We start from the raw sequence: 18,155 nt of genomic DNA on the forward strand, positions 1-18,155 counted from the left end.
GGATGTTAGATCACAGGGAGGAATCACAAATTTTTTTTTAAATCAAAATTATTAGATGTTATATTTAACCAACCAAACCATGGAAATTAAGCATCAGTGTCTCCATAATAATATAAAATAGCTTTTAAATTCAAGCTGGTAAATTTTCAACCAGTTACAAACCATGTGCCTTATTCTAATCTTAAAATTATGGACAAAGACATTTTACATGCAGCCCAGTGCATCTCAAGTTGGTCAGAGACAGAACCTTTATCATTATATATGGGAGGGAGACCAGAGCCAGGCTGTTGGCCTCGGGACGAGACCCTATAACCGAGCACCCTCTGCACAAGCCAGAAACCGTCCACTGCAATCATTGGCCTGTCACCCTGATGACTTACCCAAGCCTTTATTAAAACTTTCAGTAGAAAGTCCTCAAGCACCTCCTCTCAACAACTCCATGTCATTTGCTCAGAAAAGACAAAACTCCTGGGAGGCCAGGCCTGTGAGTCCCCAGAGTTGGGGCAAAGGCCAGCTGGAAGCTCCAATTCCGAATTTCTGGTTTTACGGCATTTGCAAGCTCTTGGATGGAGTACTGGTAAAAGGTGGAAGGGAAAGATGTTGATATAGGACAGGATTGAAGCTGTTTGAGTTTTGAGTAAGAAATGCCTTTTTCTGGGCATTTTTGGCAGGAAAGCTCAGCAGACAGCTGCATCTCCTAACCTTTGGTGTCAATACTACTTTCTGCTTCTCTCATTTCTGCGTTTGCTTCTTCCTTTAATTAGTGGAGAGGCCTTTTCTAACCGCATAACCATGACCAAAAAAAAAAATCCACTTTCTCCCCAACTCTGTTCTGTGACCCCATCTGCTTCCCACTCTCCCTCTGCCCTTCCTGGGCCAGATTCTACTCTCACCTCCTCCACCTGAAACCTTCCTCCGAACCCTCCTTTTCAGACTCAGGGATGAAAGCTCTGGAGCCCCTGCAAGGGTTTCTGACCTTTCATCTCTCCAGGTAAATTTTTTGGGGTAATAAATTTGTTTAAAAGTCACACTAAGTAGTACTTGCATAGCATTTGCTATAAGCCAGGCATTACTTTAAATGCTTTATGTGCATCCAGGCATTTAATCTTCACAACACCCCAGTGGAAACATTGTTAACTCATTAAACAGATGAGAAAACTGAGGCAGAGAGAGGTTAATTAAATTGTTCAGGGCCTTTCTAGGACTTCAAACTAGTTAGGCTTCAGGGCCTATATTTTTAGTTGTTGCACCATGGAGAGAAGAAAGAACTTTTGAGTCAGGTTGCACTGACATTCTAGAAATACAGTGGACTTTCTGGATGTTATCTTGAAAGCTGATTTTGCAATGACACACTCTTTTCCAGAAGACTCTCCAAATTCAGAACTGGACTTGGACAAGCTGGGGGGTAGGTCCCCACCTCCTCCTCCACCACCTCCACGGCGGAGCTACCTGCCAGGATCTGGGCTCACCACCACAAGGTCGGGCGACGTGGTCTACACTGGCAGGAAGGAGAGTGCCACTGCTAAGGTCTGATGGTTGAAGGCCCTGCTAAACTGGTCTCTGGGTTCAGATGATGTCCCTAGACAAAGTCTTCTCTGCTCTCCTTTAGAACATAAAAGGTAGCAAATAGAGAAGTAGAGAATGAACTAGATCTCCAAGGAAGCGCCACAGATGGGAAAATGTCAGTCAGTATATTATTGGAATAGACTCAGCCCCAGGAGTTCTATCCTTACTTGACTTTTAGCTGCAACTATGTGAAATGCAAATCACCAGCTAATTCCCCAGCGTAGCACGCTAAGACTGAAAATGGGGGCTGGGGCAAGCACAAGAAAGATCATCTTACAAAGGTAACTGCAATTAGCTGACCCTGTTGTGGGCGTCAACTGAAAGAGGTTGAGAGAGCTTTCACTTCCACTTAACCTGGAAAGCTTTGTCTTTTATGTTAAATGAAAATGCAGGTTCCAAGGAGGACCTTTCTAAAAGGCATTGAAGTTAAGGAGTTTTAATTCTTCAGTTCATTTGCCAAAATGACACCTTGGGCAAGGAAAAAACCCAAACTACATGTGAGTGGACAAAACAGCCTTTTAGCTTGATTTGAAGAGCTAGGAAGCGGAGGCACCTGAGAGTGAGGGAATGCATGCTCTTCTGTGATCTGTCCCCCTTTTGCCAGCACCTGGGGGTGAAAAGCCAGTAACTGTGGCTCAAACCTTCCACAGGCAAGCAGTGAAGATGCTGGACCAAGTCCACAGGCTAGAGCCACAAAGTGTCCGGCCGAGGAGCCAGCGTCAGCCTGGGCGCCATCGCCACCCCCTGTCACTGCCTCTGCAAAGGATGAAGAGGAGGAGGAGGAGGAGGGAGACAAAATCATGGCGGAACTTCAGGTATGTGGAGAGGTGACTGACCATGGCTCCTGGCCATTCCCATCTGGGACTCTGGCTGCGTCTCTCACGGATTCATGAGCCAGAGTGGGCATGGGGAGAGCCCTGTAGGACCTGGGCCATGTCACCTGCATCTCTGGGCTGGGCCTCAGGTGGCATGAAATATCTGTAAGGCATGACCATTGCATAAAACAGCTCAGGAAGTGTATGCCCAAAAATTAATTCCAAGCTTTCCTAGCTCTGGCTGGTAGGATTTACTTTCCTTTCAGTGTGAATAGTCCCTGCTTCATTTTAAAAGCACTTAACACATTGACTGAGGGATTTTTGCAGAAACTAAGGCCTGTGGCCAGCAGTTAGTTAAGTGAATACTGAAACATCTCAGGTCACTAACATTTGGGTAACAAAAGACATGACTATGTCTGTGGTCGATAATGAGTTAAGATGGGGATTAGAAATATCAGTCCTTCTTAAGGACTGATTCAAGCCCCCTTCAAGTGGGGTACCCTTCTTTCGCTTTAATTCTTAGAATGACAGGCCTGGAATCATGTGGCCTTCTGTCCTCCATGCCAATTCCCAGTCAGTGTCAACGTCATCTTTTCAGGTATTCCAAAAAGCAGAATAATTTTGATTGCTGTTTTCTTTGGTCTACTTGAGAAATGTTACTTTATTTTTAGATTTGTATTTGTTAACAGACCCAGTTTACTTGTAGGAATGATGATGAGGTACAGGACTACACCCAAAGTTGATCCCACATTCAGATCCTGGGTGTAAATCTGCCCCAGGTGTACACTCTAAGAACTTGTCTAATCAGTCATAAAGCACAATTCCTAGACCAAAGTCTATTTGTAGAATATTTCATTTTGATTCATGAATTAATGTAGGACTTTTTTGCCCATTCAATGGTCAGATCAAACTTCCTTAGGGCTCCAGAACATGTTTGCCAAGGTACCAATGGTTCTGTGCAGCCCAAGGATCTGCCTTCATTTGGAGAAGAACTTTCAGACCATGCTATATATCCACCTCAGCTCTTCCATCCTGCTCTCCATGGTAACAACTGGCAATGTTAAGTTGCTTAGGTTTTCCAAGGAAAACCGAGCTGCTGGTTTATTTGTCACATGCATGAGCCCTATCTAGCCTCATTAAAACTCGGACTGGCCTGAGACATCCCCTCCATTAAACAGTTTGCTTACAGGTTTTTAGACCGGTCAGAGAATTTCATTCATAAGAACCATGGATTATAGTCAGTGACTCATGAAAAACAATTGAGTGCAAGGAGGCCTTATCCACTGGGGGGCCCTCTGACCAAGACACTGGTAGGTCAAGGCTACTTGCTGCTGGGCATTAGTGCCTGTCCTAAGATGCGTCGGCAGATGCTGGGGCCATTCATTATAGCATTTGCTCCCAAATTATGGTGTAAATAACAAATATGAAGGGGAAGAGGACAAGATAGTGGAGTAGAAGGATGTCAGCTCATCTCCTCTCACAAAAATACCAAAACCACAACTAACTGCTGAACAGCCATTAACAAAGAGGACTAGAACCTACCAATAAGAGATACTCTACATCCAAAGACAAAGAAGCCAAGATAAGATGGGAGGAGGGACACAGCTGCTGCTATAACATCAAATCCAGTACCTACCAGGTGAGAGACCCACCAACTGGAAGACGATTGTATCGCAGAGGTTCTCCCACAGGAGTGAGAGTGTGGAGCCCCACGTCCAACTCCCCAGCCTGGGGGCCTGGCATCAGGAGGAGCCCCCAGCTTTGAAGGCCAGCAAGGTTGGGGTCAAAGGACTCTACCAAATGGAGGGAAACAGAAACTCCACTCCTGGAGATGCACACAAGGTCTTATGTACTCTCAACCCAGGGAAAAAGCAGTGAGTCATAGGAGCCTGGGCCAGACCTCCCTGCTGGTCTCGGAGGGTCTCTGGGGAGGTGTGAGGTCACTATGGGGTCAGAGATACTGGAGGCAGACACACTGGAAAGTACTCATAGGTGTGAGCTCCCCAAGCAGTCACCATTTTGACCTGGCCCCACCCAATAGCCTGTGGGCTCCAGTGCTAGGACACCTCAGGCCAAACAGTCAATAGGAACACAGCCCCGTCTGAGACCAAAGCCACCTCTAAACACCCACCCCTTGACACAGCTCCACCCACCAATGGGCAGGAAGCAGCTGCTCTCACCAGGAAGCCTGCACAAGCCCCTTAGATCAGCCTCCTCCCCCAAGAGGCAGACTCCAGAAGCAAGATGAAGGACAGCCCTGGAGCCTGTGGAAAGGAAACCACAATCAAGGAAAGGGAATCAATCAGTGTGATACACCCATATTAACAAATTAAAGAATAAAAACCATATGATCATCTCAAGAGATGTAGAAAAGCTTCTGACAAAATTCAACACCCATACATGACAAAAACTCTCCAGAAAGTGGGCATAGAGGGAACCTACCTCAACATAATAAAGGCCATATATGACAAACCCACAGCCAAAATCATTCTCAATGGTGAAAAACTGACAGCATTTTCTCTAAGATCAGAAACAAGGTAAAGATGTCCACTCTTGCCATGATTAGTCACCGTAGTTTTGGAAGTCCTAGCCATGGCAACCACAGAAGAAAAAGAAATAAAAAGAATCCAAATTGGAAAAGAAGAAAAACTGTCACTATTTGCAGATAACATGATACTATAAATAGAAAATCCTAAGGATGCCACCAGAAAACTACTAGAGCTAATCAGTGAATCTGGTAAAGTTGCAGATTACAAAATTAGTGTATAGAAATGCAAGGGATTTCTGTGCATTAACAACAAAAAAATCAGAGAAATTAAGGGAAAAATCCCATTTACCATAGCAACAAAAAGAATTAAATACCTAGGAATAAACCAGTAACTGGAAAATTCTGAAAGAGATGGGCATACTAGACCACCTGACCTGCCTCTTGAGAAACCTGTATGCATGTCAGGAAGCAACAGAACTGGACATGGAACAACAGACTGGTTCCAAATAGGAACAGGAGTACGTCAGGGCTGTATATTGTCACCCTGCTGGTTTAACTTATATGCAGAGTACATCATGAGAAACGCTGGGCTGGAAGAAACACAAGCTGGAATCAAGATTGCCGGGAGAAATATCAATAACCTCAGATATGCAGCTGACACCACCCTTATGGCAGAAAGTGAAGAAGAACTAAAGAGCCTCTTTGATGAAAGTGAAAGAGAGTGAAAAAGTTGGCTTAAAGCTCAACATTCACAAAACTAAGATCATGGCATCTGGTCCCATCACTTCATGGCAAATAGATGGGGAAACAGTGGCTGGCTTTATTTTGGGGGGCTCCAAAATCACTGCAGATGGTGATTGCAGCCATGAAATTAAAAGACGCTTGCTCCTTGGAAGGAAAGTTATGACCAACCTAGACAACATATTAAAAAGCACAGACATTACTTTGCCAACAAAGGTCCATCTAGTCAAGGCTATGGTTTTTCCGGTGGTCATGTATGGATGTGAGAGTTGGACTATAAAGAAAGCTGAGCGCCGCAGAATTGATGCTTTTGAACTGTGGTGTTGGAGAAGACTCTTGAGAGTCCCTTGGACTGCAAGGAGATCCAACCAGTCCATGCTAAAGGAGATCAGTCCTGGGTGTTCATTGGAAGGTCTGATGTTGAAGCTGAAACTCCAATAATTTGGCCACCTGATGCGAAGAACTGACTCATTTGAAAAGACCCTGATGCTGGGAAAGATTGAGGGCAGGAGGAGAAGGGGACGACAGAGGATGAGATGGTTAGATGGCATCACCGACTCATGGCCATGGGTTTGGGTGGACTCCAGCAGTTGGTGATGGACAGGGAGGCCTGGCGTGCTGTGGTTCATGGGGTCACAAAAAGTCGGACACGACTGAGCGACTGAACTGAACCGAATAAGCCAGTCTCTAAGGAGGTAAAAGACCTGTATTCACAAAACCACCTAAGACACTCATGAAAGAAATCAAAGATGACACAAACAGATGAAGATATATATACCATGTTCTTGAATGGAAAGAATCAATATTGTGAAGATGAATATACTATCCAAAGCAACCTACAATTGAATGCAATCCCTTTCAAATTAACAGTGGCATTTTTCACAGAATGAAAACAAAAACTTATAATTTCTATGGAACCACAAAAGACCCCAAAAAGTCAAAGCAATCTTGAGAAAGAAAAATGGAGCTGGAGGATTCAGGCTCCCTGACTTCAGGCTCTACTGCAAGCTACAGTGATCAAAACATATGGTATTGGCAGGATAGAAGGCCCCAAGATAAACCCATGCATCTATGGTCACCTAGTCTATAACAAAGGAAGCAAGAATATACGATGGAGAAAGGACAGTAGCCTTTTCAATAATTTGTGCTGGGAAAACTGGACAGCTGCATATAAAAGAAGGAAATTCAAATACTCCCTAACACCATACACAAAAATAAACTCAAAATGGATTAAAGACCTAAATGTAAGCCAGACACTATTAAAACTCCTAGAGAAAAACATAGGAAGAACATTCTTTGACATAAATCACAGCAAGAAGTTTTCTGACCCACCACCTAGAGTAATGAAAACAAAAATAAACAAATGGGACCTAATTAAATTTAAAAGCTTTTGCACAGCAAAGAAAACCATAAACAAAATGAAAAGACATCCCTCAGAAAGGGAGAAAATATTTGAAAACAGAGCAACTAACAAGGGATTGATCTCCAAAATTTACAAATAGCTCATCAAAAAATTTAAAAAAACAATAAATTGGCGGAAGACCTAAATAGACATTTCTCCAAAGAGATACAGATGCCCCCAAAACACATGAAAAGTTGCTCAACATCACTAATTATCTGAGAAATGCAAAACAAAACTATAATGAGGTATTGCCTCACACCAAAGAGACCATCATCAAAAATCTATAAACCAATTAATGCTGGAGAGGGTGTGAAGAAAAGGGAACCCTCTTATACTGTTGGTAGGAATGTAAATTGGTAGAGGCAACTATGAAGAACAGTATGAAAGTTCCTTAAACTAAAAATAGTACCACATATGATTCAACAATCCCACTTCTGGGCATATCCAGAGAAAACCATAATTCAAAAAGACACATGCGCCCCAGTGTTGATTGCAGCACTATTTACGACAGTCAGGACATGGCAGTAACTTAAATGCTCATCAGAGGAATGAATTAAGAATAGGTGGTGTATATATGTATACACAACAGACTACTACTCAGCCATCAAAAGGAATTAAACAATGCCATTTGCAGCCACACAGATGGGCCTAGAGATCATCATAATAAGTCAGAGAAAGACAAGTATCACAAATAGCAGTTCAGTTCAGTTTCTCAGTCTTGTCCGACTCTTTGTGACCCCACAGACTGCAGCATGCCAGGCTTCCCTGTCCATCACCAACTCCTGAAGCTTACTTAAACTCATTCCATTGAGTCAGTGATAGCATCCAACCATCTCACCACCCTCTGTCATCCCCTTCTCCTCTGGCCTTCAATCTTTCCAGCATCAGGGTCTTTTCAAATGAGTCAGTTCTTCACATCAGGTGGCCCAAGTATTGGAGTTTCAGCTTCAGCATCAGTCTTTCCAATGAATATTCAAGACTGATTTCCTTTAGGACTGACTGGTTGGATCTCCTTGTAGTCCAAGGGACTCTCAAGAGTCTTCTCCAACACCACAGTTCAAAAGCATCAATTCTTTGGCACTCGGCTTTCTTTATAGTCCAACTCTCACATCCATTCATGACTACTGGGAACACCACAGCCTCGACTTGACGGACCTTTGTTGACAAAGTAATGACTCTGCTTTTTAATATGCTGTCTAGGTCGGTCATAGCTTTTCTCCCAAGGAGCAAGCATCTTTTAATTTCATGGCTGCAATCACCATGTGCAGTGATTTTGGAGCCCAAAAATATAAAGTCAGCCACTGTTTCCATTGTTTCCGCATCTATTTGCTGTGAAGTGATAAGACTGGATGCCATGATCTTAGTTTTCTGAATGCTGAGTTTTAAGCCAACTTTTTCACTCTCATCTTTCACTTTCATCAAGAGGCTCTTTAGTTCTTCTTTGCTTTCTGCCATAAGGGTGGTGTCATCTGCATATCCAAGGTTATTTATATTTCTCCCGGCAATCTTAATTCCAGCTTGTGCTTCCTCCAGCCCAGCGTTTCTCATGATGTACTCTGCATATAAGTTAAACCAGCAGGGTGACAACATACAGCCTTGATGTACTCCTTTCCCGATTTGGAACCAGTCTGTTGTTTCCATGTCCAGTTCTAACTGTTGCTTCCTGACTTGCATACAGGTTTCTCAAGAGGCAGGTTAAGTGGTCTGGTATTCCCATCTCTTTAAGAATTTTCTAGAGTTTGTTGTGATCCACACAGTCAAAGGCTTTGGGGTAGTCAATAAAGCAGAAGTAGATGTTTTTCTGGAACCCTTGTTTTTTCAATGATACAATGGATGTTGGCAATTTGGATCTCTGGTTCCTCTGCCTTTTCTAAATCCATCTTGAACATCTGGAAGTTCTCGGTTCACATACTGTTGAAGCCTGGCTTGGAGAATTTTGAACATTATTTTGCTAGCGTGTGAGAGTGCAGTTGTACGGTAGTTTGAACATTCTTTGGCATTGCCTTTCTTTGGGATTGGAATGAAAACTGACCTTTTCCAGTCCTGTGGCCACTACTGAGTTTTCCAAATTTGCTGACATGTTGAGTGCAGCACTTTCACAGCATCATCTTTTAGGATTTTGAAATGACTGAATCTAAAAAATGACTTATTTACACAACAGAAACAGACTCACAGACTAAGCAAACAAACTTAGGTTACCAAAGGGGAAAGGTTGTGAGGGTTCTAAATTAGGAGTTTGGGATTAATATGTACACATTACTATATATAAAATAGATAAGCACTATTATAGCACTCTGTATAGCACAGGGAATTCTACTCAATATACAATAGCATAAATGGGAAAAGAATTTTTAAAAAAAACAGATATGTGTATATGTATAACTGAATCTCTTTGCTGTACACCTGAAACTAACAGAACATTGTAAATCAATTATATGCCAATATTAAATAACAAATACAGTATAAATAATCAATTATGATATAAATAAATCATGACCCAGTTTGTTTCAAATGAAGACAAAGCACTAGGTAATTTCTAATTTGTGAAAGGTGAACAAGCACTAATAATCAAAGAACTATAGGCTTTTAGGCTTGCAAATAGTCCTGCACTGCCCCCAAGAGAAGTAATTTCTGTGTTTCAACACTTGAGGATATTTCCCTCCATTGATATCTAAATGGCTTGGATGCTTTCTTTGGCTGAAAGCTATACAAAGGCAGAGTATCTAGCTTCCTGTTGTATTACTGGTGATCAGGTAGCAGTGGTGAGTAAAGTGCTCTAACCCTAAGGTAACCAACCTCATCAGTTAGCCTGCTGCATTAGAAAGTCGGCCAGTGGCCCTGCTGGAGCCTTTGCCTCCACAGGCTCTACAGTTAGGCAGCCCCCGGCCCCGCTGAGGCAGGACAAGCAAGGAGCAGCTGCAGCCCCAAGTGTAACTGTGGGACAACTTTTCTGCTTCATGTCACTGGGCATCAGAAGAAAAAAACCACTGGCTCTGAAGTCCAGGGTCTAACAGCCCAATGGAGATGGCGAATGGCCCTAGTAAGCAGACCCTTGGGGCCTCTCTAGGATCAGAGAGGACAGGGTGTCTAAGGAGGGAACCAGGAGCCAGAATAGCTGGGGAAGGTGCCAGGCATCAGCTCTATGTGTATTTTAAAACCTGTGCTGGAATGTTCATGTGGGGAGAGCACATTATTGTTTGTGTCTACAGTTATCTCCAAATGACAGTACTTGACATTAAGAAAATACAAGGTGATTATTTGAAATTATTCATTTAAATAACTGGTCCTTAATCCTGCCTGCACATTAGAATGATTTGAGGAGTTCAAGTCCTATGACACCATAAAACTCCTAGAAGAGAGCATAGGCAGAACATTCTCAGACATAAATCATAACTAAGTCGATGTTTGCTTAGGTCACTCTCCTAAGGGAATAGAAGTAAAAACAAAAGCAAGCAAAATGGGACCTAATCAAACTTACAAGCTTTTGCAAAGGCAAAGGAAACCATTTGTTAAAAATGAAAAGATAACCTATGGGATGGCAGAAAATATTTACAAATCATGTGACAAACAAGGGTTTAACCTCCAAAATATACAACAGTTCTTACAGCTCAACAACAACAAAAAACAATAAAAAAAATGGGCATAAGACTTTACAGACATTTCTTCAAAGACGTACAGATGGCCAAGAGGCACATGAAAAGATGATCGACATCACTAATTATTAGAGAAATGCAAATCAAAACTGTAATGAGATACCATCTTACAATATTCAGCATGGCCATCATTAAAAAGTCTACAAATAACAAATGCTGGAGAGGGTGAAGAAAAAAGGGAACTCTCCTACACTACTGGTGGGAATGTATGTTGGTAAAGCCACTTGGAAACAGTATGGAGGTTCTTCAGAACACTAAAAATAGAATTGCTGAGTGGAAGTCAGCAATTCCACTCCTGGGCATATACTGGACAAAGCTCTAATGGATTAAAGACCTACATGTCAGCCTGGATACTGTAAAACTCTTTAAGAGGAAAACACAGGCAGAATACTCTTAGACATAAATCACAGCAAGATCTTTTTTGACCCAAGTCCTAGAGTAACAAAAACAACAATGGGAACTAATTGAACTCAAAAGCTTTGCATAGCAAAGGAAACTATAAACAAGATGAAAAGACAATCCTCAGAATGGGAGAAATATTTGCAAACAAAGCAACTGACAAGGGATTAATCTCCAAAATAAACAATTCATGAAGCTCAATACCAAAACAGTAAACAACCCAATAAAAAAATGGGTAGAAGACCTCAACAGACATTTCTCCAAAGATGACATAAAGATGGTCAAGAGGCACATAAAAAGATGCTCGACATCATTAATTATTAGAGAAATGCAAATCAAAACTACAATAAGGTGTCACCTCACATTGGTCAGAATGGTCATCATCAAAATATCTACAAACAGTAAATCCTGGAAAGGGTGTGGAATGAAAGGGACCTCCTACAGTGGTGGTGGGAATGTAAATTGACACAGCCACTATGGAGAATAGTATAGAGTTTCTTTAAAAAATAGAACTACCATATGATCCAGCAACCCCACTCCTGGGCATATATCTGGAGAAGACTGTAATTTATAAAGGCACATGCACTCTAATGTTTTCACTGCAGCACTATTTACAATAGCCAGGACATGGAAGCAACCTAAATGTCCATCAACAGAAGAATGGACAAAGAAGATGTGGTATATCTATATTGAGTTTGCCAAAAGGTTCATTTGGGTTTTTATATAACTCCTAAACCAAAAAAAAACTGAAAAAAACTTTTTGGCCAACCCAACACGGTGGAATTCAGTTCAGTTCAGTTCAGTCTGAGTCGTGTCCAACTCTTCATGACCCCATGGACCGCAGCATGCCAGGCTTCCCTGTCCATCACCAACTCCCAAAGCCTACTCAAACTTACGTCCATCGAGTCGGTGATGCCATCCAACCATCTCATCCTCTGTTGTCCCCTTCTCCTCCTTCCAGAACAGTATGAAAAGGCAAAAAGATATGACAGTGGAATTACTCATCCTTAAAAAGGAACAGATTTGTGCCATTTGCAGAGTCATGAATGGACCTAGAGACTGTCATTCAGAGTGAAGTCAGAGAAAAACAAATATTATATACTAATGCATATATGGGGACTCTACAAAAATGGTACAGATGAACCTATTTGCAAAGCAGAAATAGACACAGATGTAGAAAACAAACATACGGACACCAGGGGGGTAAAGGAGGGTAGTTGGGATGAATTGGAATACTGGGATTGACATAGGTACACTACTATGTCTAAAATAGATAACTGATGAGAACCTGCTGCATAACACAGGGAACTCAGTGCTCTGTGGTGACCCAAATGGGAAGGAAATCCAAAAAAGAGGGGATATATGTATACATATAGCTAATTCACTTTGCTGTACAGCAGAAACTAACACCTTATAAAGCAACTATACTCCAATAAAAACATTTTTCTAAAGATAAATGCGCCCCTTTGTTCATAGCAGCACAATTCACAATAGCCAGAACATGGAAACATCCTTCATGTCCATCAACAGATAAATGGATAAAGAAGATGGGGTACATACATACACTAGAATACCACTCAGCCATAAAACAGAATGAAATGATGCCATCTGTAGCAACACAGATGGACCTAGAGGTTATCATACTAAATCAAGTCAGGATGAGAAAGAAATACTATCTGATACCACTTGTATGTGGAATCTAAAATATGGCACAAATGAACCTATCTTCAAAACAGAAACAGACTCACAGAGAACAGACTTGTGGTTGCTGAGGGGGAGGAGGGGGAGGGAGGGGCTGGGAGTTGGGGATTAGTAGATGTAAACTATTATATAAAGATATATAGGATGGATAAACAACAAGGTCCTAGTATATAGCACAGGGAGCTATATTCAATATCATGTGATAAACCATAATGGAAAGGAATATCTAAAAAAAAATGTCTTATGTATATAACCAAGTCACTTTGCTGTACAACAGAGATTGGCACAACATTATAAATCAACCATAGTTCCATTAAACAAAAATTTGAAAACTTAAAAAAAAAGTCCTACAGTGCAGAGTCTGCCTTAATTCTCTAGGTGTGGCCCAGGTAACGGTATGATGTCATGCAGCCTGACTGAACCAGTCGTTTCAGGGAACTTTGCTGCTTGGGTTACTCTCCTGTTCTTACCATCATATGTATTGTCGCTGCCTTTCTGCCCTATACACAGTTGATGCTTTCTCTCTGAAAGCTGGCCACCCTCACTCTATTCACTGGAGTGGCCCTGCACTCCTGTAACTCCAGTCATTAGTTTTCAGAGACAAGTCTGTGGGGCTCTGGTCGCTCCCAGACTGCTCAAAATTCACTTTATTCTACACCAGAACAGTCCAGAGCATGGGAGTATGTTGCTACTGCAAACAGTGAACTGTTAAAGATGACTTCCATTTTAAGGTTTAAAAATTTACAGTATCTTGTGCCCTTTCATCTCAATAAAACTGGCAAAAATATAATGGAAACTGGAAAGATAGCTTCTTAATTCATTTACACAGTCAGCATTTTTAAGGGTCAAAACTCCTTCATAGAAGCCCTACTAAGTACGAATCAGGTTCACCCAGACAGAATTAAAGGGCTTTCATTTCAAAGGCTCTGTCCATTTCATCTTGGCTCCCAAAGTAAGGGCTTTGCTGACCTGAGGTCAACTGGGGAACTGGTTTTCAGGGCGCTGACTCTCTGGCCCCAGCGTGTCCCACACGCAGGACCAGGCTGGGGTCTCCAACGGGAAATCCTCTGGATTCCCAGCTGTTCCCTCTGACCGCCTCACTGCACTTCATCCCTTTTAACCTCAGTATTTTAATTCCTTAGGCATTCCAGAAGTGTTCCTTTATGGATGTAAATTCAAACAGTCACGCTGAGCAGTCCCGGGCTGACAGCCACGTTAAAGACACTAGGCCGGGGGCCACAGCCCCGTCCAAGGAGAAGAAGGTAACGTGGCAGTTACACGCTGGCCACCCAGTGGACTGTCCTTCTTTCCTGGCTCTGACACTAACATCGCTCTGTGCTTGAGCTTCTGTGCCTTCTCTCTTTTCCTCACCCTTTTTTTTCCCCTCCTTAAACCAATGGAGACACGGCTTGGGGTTTCACTAGAGATCTCTGGCTCGGGATTCCAGAGTGGATGTTGTGTTCTGTGCACAGCACACAACCATAGGTGAAGAATTTAGGCATTTTCTCCCCAAACCAAAGATAAGACATCATCAAGATTTTCTAGAACTCTAAGAGAAAAAAATGGAAACATGAAGCAGGTAGCACTTTTTCCAATGTTTAACATGTCTTCTGGACCAAAGATGTCTACATTAAAAGTAAGCAAAAGCTTTAGATTCCAGGAAGAAAATGCACAGCAAAATTGTTGACCTGCCATCCACAGGTGTATCTATGGAGACTTTCACACATCTTTGAGGATGCCAGAGTTTTTGTTACTACTACTGATTCTCAAAGTGCACCTTCCAAGTCAACAAGTTCAGTATCCCTTTAGTGCTATCATACTTTGTGTCATTCTCAAAGTTTCCGAAGAGATAACTAGGCTCTAAAACAAGGTCACTGTCATGACATAAGGACTTTAAAGAAAGTGAAAGTCACTCAGTCGTGTCCCACTCTTTGCGACCCCATGGACTATACAGTCCATGGAATTCTCCAGGCCAGAATACTGGAGAGGTTAGCCGTTCCCTTCTCCAGGGAATCTTCCCAACCCAGGGATCAAACCCAGGTCTCCAATATTGCAGGCAGATTCTTTACCAGCTGAGTCACCAGGGAAGCCCCTGGTGGCTTAGCTTAAAGTCCTTTCCTCTGAGGACCTTGAGGAAAGGAGATTAACCTGAATGTCTGAACTTCAACTCTGTAAATTGAATCTGGAGCTTTGGTGATTTTTGCAAACAGAGTCATCTTCTATGAATGAAGCCTCTGTCTAAGTTCCAGGGTAAAAAGTCTTAACATTTTCTGCTAGGAACTTATATCTCAGAATTCTAGCTTCCTTTCATTAAAGTCAAACAAATCAGCCACAACATACAGCCCAGTAGCTACTTCATGTAGATCCCTCAGTCCAGGGATAAGTAAGTTCAGTGAAAAGATACAGGATCACAAAACCAGAAGGCTATCCAAGCACACTCCTTCAAGAGATGCAGTCCTGGCTTATAGCTGCCAGCTTTGCAGCCCTGCCAGAGGCTGACCTGCTGCTCCCTGGCCACCTGCCATCCCAGAGCCTCATGTAAATTCCGCCTGCCACGTATCTGGCAAATGAAACCGTTAACCAGGTGATAGGGGGATCTCTATGCACCAGGGGAGATTGTTGATTTATCTTTCTCATGAAGAAAATCTCCTATTAGTATGAACTGACTGCGTGACAATCACAATGGAAATATGTTGCTTCTTCAGTCTGAGCAGTTTCCTTCTGTGGCCTTACAGAAGGCCCTGGCGCGTCCTGAGTTATGTGCTGTACTTGAACCAGTGTGACTGTTTCTTCTAAAATACTGACCAGGAGCTTCTTGAGGATCCCTCCAGAAATAGTCATCATCTCACTGTAGAATTTTTCTAATTTGCTAAAATGCTGCATGGGGTTTCTTGCCCTGCAATTAGAAATCCATATCCCATTGATCACATAGATCTCAATCAAGGATTCATCAGATACTGAGCAAGTCTGTACTGATTGTCCAACACCAGGTCATTAAACACTATGTTTAATTACAGGTGCTTTTTCTGGATAATCATATTGAGTATACTGATATCCTTCATAATAACCATGACTATCAGAACTGTCCCCAAATTGTTGTCATTACTAACCTCTTTCTGGGCTATTCATTTTCTCTTCCATAAATCATGTTTCTTAAAATTCTTCTCCTCTTTCGTGAAGTGCTAGCCTAGTACTTACTTCTATCGCTTATGTTTCTAATTTTGGTTTCTTGCCCAAATGCTTATTACCTCTGCTTCACCAATTGTCTGAACAGTCAAATCTCAGGGTCCCAAAACAGATACATTCATGAGGCTTAATTACATTTCATGCAGAGTCTTTACTATCTAAGATTAAAATATCATTGTGAGATTACATGACAACTGTGAACAAGTTACCCTTGATAAAGTTACTTCACTTGCTTTGATCCCTGCCTTCATTTTTCTAGCCCGGCACCAAAAATACTAGGTCATGTGAAACCTACACTTGACATCTTTACCTTAGTGACTTTCCATCAGAGGCAAGTCATTTTCCTTTGATGAAGCAGATCCATTCTTGCTGCTAGATCTGTTTTAAAATATATATATTTCTGGGTGGAATTTGGAATATTTCACTGGGTATGACGTGGACTGACCAGTCAGAACAGATGCCAGTCCTAACCCCCCAGTAAATGGGGTCAGCAGAACGGCGGCCCTGTACATGCCAATTCCTCCTCTGGGTAAATTCACACTCGGGTCCTAGCATAGTAGCTGACTCCCTCTTTGGAATTGAAATGTTAAGACAAAACCTCATTTATTTTTCTTCTTACAACATTTTACGTCTAAATTTAAAATCTGAATTTCAAATCCCACAAGAGATATTGTTCCACTGTAGCAGCTGAATCTCATTTCACCTGTCTGGGGCCCGATGGGGACAAGGGGAGGTTAAACAGGAGGTGTTTGGTGGCTGATGCGCTTCGGATCCTGTGCCGTATTTCCATGTGATTAACACTGACTTTGTTGTCTCTCTGTTATTCCTTGGATGTGTACAAACACTCTTTCCATTTCCAGCTGGACAGTAGGGTTGATCTAGGTTGTCCCTGGTGGGGCGTGGGTTCCTGTGCTTCGTTATGTTGTCATTGCTTTAAATCCAACCGCCTTTTTGGGATCGTGTCCCAGTCTGCTCTGATCACCTCTTCCTCTTGGGCTTCTGCAGCCAGAAAAAAGGCCAGCATGGCCCTGGAAGTGACAAGTCGGGGCTAGTGTCAGGGCTGTGGATGGGGCCTGAGGCTACCACTACACCTCCACCTGGTAGTGCATTCTCCATACCTGGTCCTCTCCACTCGGTTCTTACCTTCTGAATCTTGGTGGGAACCTCAGAAACACATCTTCCCTCTGAATCAGAGCACCCAGCGACTCAAAGCTGAATCATGGCGGCACAGTCACCACTTCAGCCTCAAGTATCTGTTTTCTAAATGTTTAGATGACATTTTGGAGGCATTGTCACTCTGAATGGGGACTTGATCATCTTGGCTATGATTAGTTTGAAGGTTATTTTGACACTTTGCTTGGCAAGTGCAAGTACAAACTGCAAATATGTTTTCAAAGCTATGATTTGACCAAGGAAAAATAATGGTTTTGGGTTTTGTTTTTTTTTTCAAAGTACCACATCCAACCAATGCAGAGCCCTTATAGACAATCCCCATACAAGAAGCATAGCTAAGACTGAAATAACCATCTGGCAGAGATGTGAAAACTTTCCTGGTCTAGTTCCTTGGTTTATAAGCAAGAAACCTGAGGCCCAGGGAAGTGAGATGACCTGCCTAAAATAACACAGTTAAGTGGCAGATCCGAGCCAGAATCAAAATCTGCCTCCTGATATATTGTGCTTTCTACTACGCCACCCCAATCCTCTGGTTTTAGAGTCAGCTAAGCTCACAGTCAGATGGTGAAAAGAGGACGTGCTGGTCCAGAATCAGTCCCTTTATATTCTCTTAACTGCTCCCCCTACCAACATCTGAAATCCTTGAAGCATTTTGCTAATTGAGATTTTCATCTTGTGTAAACACAGGGCATTTTTGGAAGTTGGAGAACCAAGCAACCCAAGGTAAACAGAGCTATAGGTTTTGGACTGGTGTGTAACAAATGTGCTTGGCCCGCATGTTTTGGAATTGTAATTAAAGGAACACTCTAGTTGTAGTCCACTTTGGGGGCGGGGGTGTGGTTTTGTGGAGTAACGTGTCCTACACTATTCTACCAGAATTTGGAATTTTTCCACGAAGACGTACGGAAATCTGATGTTGAATATGAAAATGGCCCCCCAGTGGAATCCCGGAAGGTGAGTTCACCAGATATGTGTTCCAACTGATACCATGCAGATTGATTCCCTTCCTCTGCAGATCCATTTCTGATCAC

General features: G+C 42.4%; 1 protein-coding gene across 1 annotated transcript in view; it reads left to right on the top strand.

Annotated features, from left to right (window-relative positions):
• KIAA1217 (KIAA1217 ortholog) overlaps positions 1–18,155 on the top strand; it is a 357,946-nt gene that overhangs the window by 335,180 nt on the left and 4,611 nt on the right. The window contains 4 exon segments of the mRNA XM_081556782.1: positions 1,364–1,527; positions 2,217–2,381; positions 13,908–14,027; positions 18,001–18,078. Coding sequence (XP_081412908.1) covers positions 1,364–1,527; positions 2,217–2,381; positions 13,908–14,027; positions 18,001–18,078 — 527 coding nt within the window.

The sequence above is a fragment of the Giraffa tippelskirchi genome, chromosome 13 (genome assembly GCF_054371585.1).
Source record: "Giraffa tippelskirchi isolate mGirTip1 chromosome 13, T2T-mGirTip1v1.2.pri, whole genome shotgun sequence".
NCBI classification, from domain to species: domain Eukaryota; kingdom Metazoa; phylum Chordata; class Mammalia; order Artiodactyla; family Giraffidae; genus Giraffa; species Giraffa tippelskirchi.